General features: G+C 39.1%; 1 protein-coding gene across 1 annotated transcript; it reads right to left on the bottom strand.

Moving 5' to 3' along the window:
- Positions 1-572: 572 nt before the first annotated feature.
- MRPL42 (mitochondrial ribosomal protein L42) lies at positions 573-8093 on the bottom strand. Its single transcript, XM_071765228.1, is given in 7 exon segments — positions 573-687; positions 1832-1995; positions 3252-3336; positions 4298-4361; positions 7618-7711; positions 7713-7766; positions 8058-8093. Coding segments are annotated over 7 exon segments (528 nt in total). The 5' UTR covers positions 8079-8093; the 3' UTR covers positions 573-641.

Below are 8093 nucleotides of genomic sequence, written 5' to 3' on the forward strand. Positions count from 1 at the left end.
GCTGGCTGATTTCAAAGTGCAAGTTATTATGCCGTGGAAGCTAAAATGTAACTAAGTTGGACAGTTTTCAGTACATCAAAATAGCCTCAAATAAGATCATTTGGGTGATATAGGATTAAACGTGGAATTGGTTTCTTGCAAGCATAACAGAAGCAGCAAAACTATTTCATCCTTTTAATCAATCTGTCATACAATTTTTTTTGTCAATACCATGTCATTATACCTCAATATTCAAGCTCATCTGCCTTTCAATAACTAGATTTCTTAAAAAAATAATAATCCCCCAAATAATAATCCCAAAAAAAGCCTATTGTGTATCCAGTTCTCGACTTGTCGTTTTGTTTCTGAGTAGAAATTTTCCCTTTACCAATGACAAGTTTAACTGGAGCCCTCCATCACCTGTTAAAACTAAGACAAGCACATCCACTGACTGTGCACATAAAATAGCCTTCATTGGATCCTTGTTTCAATAGTGAAGTTTTGCTTTTTTTCTGTCAACTAGCTGAAGAAAGGAACAGTCAAATAAAGTTAAGCATGTTCTAGTTATAGCACTCATAGAATTTCCAGACATCTCCCTTTGTGTAATTTTTATTTCCAGTAAAGATTGATCCCAAAGTGTTGATGAATAAGAAGTATCTTAATTATCTGTCTTTAGGAGGATTAGGATTCCTGCGTCTTCTGTGATACCTAGGAGAGAAAAAGGCTTCAGTGAATGCAGGCCTTGGACAGTCTGATTCTTCTGCCATTCTCACACCCCCACACCTCACCTCCTCCCCAGGAAGTGGCCCGGAGGTCACAGGAGGGGTGTGAAACACAAGATCCCCCAGTACAACCCATCAGTTACATAATGCTGATGATTTCTACTGCTGCATCTGCTTCAAGCACACAATAATCCCATCAGTTCTACAGCTGAATAGGTGCAAAGGCTGCTGTTTACTCTTAGTCCTTTGTATGAAGTTAATTTTAATACATGGTCAGTTTTTCCTTTGGCTAAAATGGTTGCTACAGAACAAAGAGATCTGATGTTCGCAAGAGTTATGCCAGACTGTAGGTTAAATAGCATAATATTTTGCAGACAAATTAAAAAAACAGAAGTGATCTCTACTTTTCTCCTAATTGCCCCGAGATAATTAATACCCTGTTTGAAAAAAAAAAAATCTATAAAGCTGCTATAAAATTAGCAGCTACCAAAAGGTATAGTAACAGGGACTGGAAGGGAAGAACACAAACTACAATGCCATTTGTTTCCAGTGATATACCTGAAGGTATATAGTTCCTCTTTAAGCTCAGTCATACATATTTGCACCTCTCATCCTCCTAGCTTTCTGCAAATAAGGAACACCAAGGTGCACTTTTTCACATGAAATGAAAACCCTCTGCTATTCTTAAGTCTGAAAATTATCCCATTAAGTTTTTTTCCGAAAAGTTGTGAAGGAATAGACAATGCATATTTCCAAGCTATATTTCGTTATGTTCATTAAGGGTACTTTACATATTGGACCTTCTTACACTGACTGCTCTTGCATGCAGCTTTAATAAATCACCTAAACCAGTAGATCACTAGATGGTGTGAGAAGTTCCTACTCCATGACATTTTACAAAAAAATTAAACTTGCAAAGGCTACCAAAGAGTCAGTGTTCAAAAAAAACCTTACAAAACAGCCTTACAGTTACACAACACTGCATTTAAGGTTTTATGTAGTGGCCCATGTGCTGCTCACATGTGTTATCCTGGGCTGAATCTAGTAATTAAATTATTCCTGTATTCCCTTCTACAAAAGGGAAAGGTTTGTACCCACAAAGGCACGAACACTGACAAGAAAATACTTACTGTCCCACAGGATACCAGCGATGTTTTGTTGTGTAAAACATTTTGCTGAGCTCTTCAATTGTAGGACCTCTGTCATTCTTCAGCTCTTTTTCATTTAATCTGGATTTCAAAACCTGATCAAGGGTTTCTTCTTTATTATTCACTGGATCTGGCCGTGGGATGGGCTACAAAAAGAGTAGCATATAGATATTTCGTTTTCTTCCTTTCATTGAGAAAAAAAAAAAAGCCAAGCTACATAGAGAGCATAACAACTTACTAACAGCTGAACCCAAAGCAATACAGAAGAATAGTTGTAATTGTAAAGGCTGTTTACTGTATGTCCCCCCCAGTAAAACCACACCACTGTGGAGCAGATGTCTAGAAACCTCTAGTTACCCCAGGTGCTAGAGCTGATTACCCCACCCTAACATCAGGACTGCTGTCATCATTACTGCTGATCTCATCCCTACAGTTCACAAGCTGAATCACAAGCTTCAGTTCTGTCAATACAAATGTAGAAATGTATTTATTTATTTATACCTATTTAGAAATTTATTCATTGTGATCATCATCACCATTGCTAAAAACTATTTTAGATTATTTGTACCTTGGAGAAGAACATCCCTTCCTAACTGCTGGTGTATCTGCTAAGATGAAGTTGTTTGTTCTCAACCGTAAGCCTAACTACTAGCACCAGTACAAATATTTTTCCTTGTTTTAGTCTTTTACACCTATTTTTCCTGTGATAAGGATACTGATCTGTAACTTGTGGGCAAAGAGGCTAAAATATTTTAAGTTTTCAGTGGAGAATTTTCACATTGGGTCCTTCAGCAGCACAGCCACTGTTTGCAGTATTTTGCTAGCACATGAGAACTGGAAATTGAAACAAAGCACACACTAGAAAAGTTTATCTAGACTTAACTTTTGTCAGTGTAAAGCACACACTGAAAGCTTTACTGATAAGATAAAAATCCAGTATTTAAAGTTTTTTGTGGAGTTTATGAATCCAGAGTGCTGGATAGAATTTGAAGTGTGAGCTGAAGAAAGAAGTGGTGCTTCTTTCTATCCTCTTGCCCAGGCTGCTGTACTGTACACAGTTGGAGGTGTGAACTATACCCTGCATTCCAGATGTCCTCTCTGAGGAGTACACTCATAGGCAGGTCCTAGTTTTCTCTGTAGTGCACAGGTATTTGAGTGCCTCATTTAATTCTATTTAATATACACTGAACATTTCTTAATCTGCAACTTTTCCACAGTTCAGCTACGAATAAGGTCCTCATGGCAGCAGCTACAGTCATCATTCACTTACTGCACAGACATGCTGATCACATAATAAAATAAAAACTTGTATTTTTAAAAAATGCCTTAATGACTCGAAATTATGAAATCCTTATACCTTTTCATGGCTAAGAAATAAAAAAATGTGTACATTAGGACATACTTTTGTATGCTCATATGGAATCTCAAGCGTAGGATGGTAGCAGACAATTGTCTTCAAATCTGATGTCAGTGCAAGTTCCACTTTGCTGTAAAGATAAAAATTTACACACTCATATATGTCCTTTAAAATTTCCAGAAATGCTGAGCAATTAAAGAGCCCAAGTCCCAAAAAAACCCCAGTTTTCACCCTGCATTTATGAATTCTTAAGAATATTCTGTAAAATAAAGCCTTATAAAATAAGGGTCACAAATACTTGATCTGACCTTTTTTTTTTTTTCCCCTCAACAGAAATCTTCATTTTACTTTTTTGGACTAAGAGGAAAAGGAGCTAAAATAAAGTAGTAAAGATAGCTGGAAATAGGGGTTGAGGAAAACAAAGCAAAACACTTAGAGTAATTACATATAAAACCATAGCAACAAATGAGGTAATCATCAGTTATTTTTAGGACATGATGCCTTTAGAAAACCTAAAAGAAGGAATAAAGGAAAAACATAGCTCCCTTTGGGGTTCAATTTGGTAAAAAATTAGCGTAACAAACAAAAACTCCTACTGAGAGATTCCTGGAGGGAGTATGACTCTCTTCTAACCTTCCTTATTAACTTCCATGACACATTTTTTTCCTAAAACCTTGTATGACACGGATGCTGCATTTCTCACTGTATTTGTATCATCTTTTCTGGTTTCTGCTCAAGTTTCCCATGCAGCAGCACAAAAATACCTGGACTGTGTCTTGACAACAAGCATCAATAAAAATTACTACTCTTAGCTACTTCTGCTCTTCTACAAACAAAACTGCAGGGATACTGGTGTCACCACTACACTTAGAATGAGTCCTGAATGATTTGTGATAATGCTTTTCAAAAAAAATATTAACTTCACAATCATTATGAATGGAAACAGAAATTTAATTAAAATTATTATTATGTCTATCCAAAACTAGCAGAAGATGTACTTGATACCATTATGTGACAACTTCATGACAGAGAACATAGCCCTGGAATACAGGATAAATAAAAAGGCCACACAACAAAGCACGTTTAAGTACCAGTTGTAGTCTTCAGGGAGAACTGAGTATGTAGATTTATGGCAAGCATGATATACAGCTCCATCTGCAAAAAAGCACATACAAAGAACACTAATGTAAAACCAAACAAAACTGTGATGAAATTAAGTATATTTACATTTAAGTATATTTAAATTTTCATTCCATTTTAAGTCTTTCTCAGGGATTAAAATCATACTCGGGTTTAGATTACAAAACCCAAATACTGTCTAAGTAAAGTTCACTTTACTAAACAGACTTCCAGTACAATCAAAAAATACAGTATTTAGGTAGCTACAGCCTACATGTATCTATCCAACTGTACTGTTTTCCTAAGAAAATCACAATATGAACAAAATACCTACAGATTTCACCATCAGAGCATATTCTTTATAGGCAAGTAACATTATAACTTACAGGGATCACCATAATTCCATGCTTAATACAAACCTGGATTTTATAATTAATGCTGTTTTGCTGATGACTGCTATATACACTACACAAAACCCTATGTCCTTACTGCTGTAACACTAGAGAGCTCCATCCCTTCCCCCAGGTTCCTGTTGCTCCAAGGAAAGCAATCACAAGAATTACAAGTGGTGAGGCAGTCGACAGTGTCCCAGACTGTAATAAGTGATCTGAGGGAAGGGATTATCTCCATCTAATCATCACCTGTTGGGCCTCATCCAGACACTATGCCCAGTTTGGGGCCCTTGGGCTGATTCCAACGGGATGAGGTTCAACACGGCCAAGTGCCGGGTCCTGCACTTTGGCCACAACAACCCCATGGGGAGCTCCAGGCTGGGCACAGAGTGGCTGAGAGCAGCCAGACAGAGAGGGACCTGGGAGTCTGGATTGACAGGAAGCTGAACATGAACCAGCAGTGTGCCCAGGTAGCCAAGAAGGCCAATGGCATCCTGGCCTGTATCAGGAACAGCGTGGCCAACAGGTCCAGGGAAGGGATTCTGCCCCTGTACTCAGCACTGGTGAGGCCACAGCTTGAGTACTGTGTCCAGTTCTGGGCCCCTCAGTTTAGGAAGGAGATTGAGGTCCTGGAGCAGGTCCAAAGGAGGGCAACCAGGCTGGTGAAGGGACTCGAGCACAGATCCTATGAGGAAAGGCTGAGGGAGCTGGGGCTGTTCAGCCTGGAGAAGAGGAGGCTCAGGGGAGACCTCATCACTCTCTCCAACTCCCTGAAAGGAGGGTGTAGCCAGGGGGGGGTTGGTCTCTTTTCCCAGGCAACTCTCAGCAAGACAAGAGGGCACGGTCTCAAGTTGTGCCAGGGGAGGTTTAGGTTGGACATTAGAAAGAATTTCTTTACTGAGAGGGTGATCAAGCATTGGAATGGGCTGCCCTGGGAAGTGGTGGACTCTCCATCCCTGGAGATATTTAAAAAGAGACTGGATGTGGCACTCAGTGCCATGGTCTGGTAACTGCAGCGGTAGTGGATCAAGGGTTGGACTTGATGATCTCTGAGGTCCCTTCCAACCCAGCCAATTCTATGGTTCTATGATTCTATAAACCAGAATGAGTTCAGCAAAGGTCCACCAAGATGATAAAGGGCTGCACCACCTGCCTTGTCCAGAGGGGCTGAAGGACCAGAGCTGGCTCTGCCTGGAGCAAAGACAGTTTTGGGAAGACCTAACAGCAGCCCCATGACCATGTATGAGGATTGTGGTTACTGAGGAGTGGAGCCAGTCTTTTCACAGCAGTCCATAGTGGGAGGACATGAAACAACACCTGTAAATTGCAACGAGAGACTCTGATAGCAGGAGAAATGTTCTCCTCATGAGGAGAGCCAGCCAGTGGGACTGGGGCCCAGGCAGGTTTGTGCAGTCTCTGTCCTTGGAGATTTCAAGGGCCCAGCTGGATAAAGCCTTGAGAAAGCTGGTGTGACTGCAGAGCTGAGCCTGCTTTAAGCAAGAAGTTGGACCACAGGCCACTCAATGACCTTTCCAATCAAGTTTCCACATGATTCTATTCCCTTTTTTCTCACAGAATCATTTAGGTTGGAAAAGACCTTTCATGGAGTACAACCATAACCCTAACAAAGTTAAATAGTAACACTCCTTACTATAGGAACCATAGCATAGGCATCTTGCCTTCACAACCACTCAGGTATGGATGCCTCAGAGGTGCCTGTCACAGACATTTTCTGGTAATAATATTGGTTTTTTTACTGCTGGAAATTTTCTGAGTCCATGGAAGCTTCTTTTACCACTATGCTTTTAAAATGGAATTACACTCCCAAGGACTAAGTTGTAGCAAGCTCTGAACCTTCTGTTTTCAAGTAAGTCAAACATTATTTCAACTTTCTTCTAACATTATTTTATGTAGGCCATCTTCAGTTTTAACACAAACAGGATCCTTCTTGGCTGTCTATAATGGAGGGGGAGAGCATTCAGAGCGTCAGAACTGGGAATGCGGAAAGAACCAAGAAGGAAGTTTTGTGCAGCTATTTCCCTCTCAGAAGTATTTTAGATGTAAAATTCTAAATTTTTAATTTAGGTTCAGACAATATATATTTAAATATATATTTTATATATAAAATTCTGAAATTTTGAATTTCTCTTAACACTTCTATGCTTCAGTTCTTCCACTCAGTCCATTCTTGGTTATTAAGAAGTTGCACTCTAATAAAACATTACTGCAAATAATTTGTATTTCTTCCTAAGATTTCCTTCCCCTTCTTCTCCACTAATATGTCTGCTAATATTGAGACTAATATTGTCTCAACTCTTGTCTTTTCTACTAACTTTACTATCTCCCCTACACCTTTCTCACAGAATCATAGAATCATCCAGGTTGGAAAGGAGCTCTGAGATCATCAAGTCCAACCCTTGCCACCATGGTTACCAGACCATGGCACTGAATGCCTCATCCACTCTCTTCTTAAAAACCTCCAAGGATGGAGAATCCACCACCTCTCTGGGCTTTTCTTGATATCTAAAGCACGGATAAAAATCTAAGAAGTAACTGCCTGTTTCACTTGATCTCTGGTTTTGTTATATAATGGGATTTTACTGTAGCCTATTCTTGCCACTGTAAGTCTGAAAAGATAAATATAAGTCTTCAAACATAATCAGTGGTAATCATAAGATAATTAACTAAATTGGAGGAGCATCATAGGTGGACCACAGAAGCTTTAAAGTAAAAAAACAAATTAAGCTACTCTTTAATTATTAACAGAGGATACAAAATATCAGACTTGTGTTCAAACAAAATTTCACTGCTATGCTTCAATTACTTTAAACAGTATAAGAAAGAGTCTCAAAGAACAAATACAGGACACCATCAATTCCATAAATTCCATCACTACTTACTCTGCAGCAGAGCCTGCTTATTGGTTGCTAATGAACGCATCCAAAAGAAGCTGTACCGTGCAGTTTTAAGTGACACTGCCATGCTGACAGCAGGGAGGAAACCAGTCCTGGACAAGATGGAACTCAAACAGACACTGTATCCCTTTTTTCTGCAGAAAAAACAAAACAAAACAAACAGTTTCATAAACGTTCAGAGTACAAAAGACTGACAGTTTAATTTCTTGAATATCTTAAGGATAAATAAAGTTTATGTGGTATAGTTCTCATTATTTGCCAGTTGTTTAGAAGTTCTTATTATTTAAGATACAGGCACTCACCTCCTTAAGAGTCAAATGTGGTGCAAGACTTCATTTACTGAGTGGTACATTTTGAAGGTACCTCATTAACCTTAAAGAAAGTTTCCAAGCTTGGGTCTTCTCAGTTTTTCTGTTTGTACTCACCCACTTAAGTTTTGCATCCATCCTTCTGCTCACCCC

Source organism: Heliangelus exortis, chromosome 1, assembly GCF_036169615.1.
Source record: "Heliangelus exortis chromosome 1, bHelExo1.hap1, whole genome shotgun sequence".
Classification (NCBI taxonomy): Eukaryota; Metazoa; Chordata; class Aves; order Apodiformes; family Trochilidae; genus Heliangelus; species Heliangelus exortis.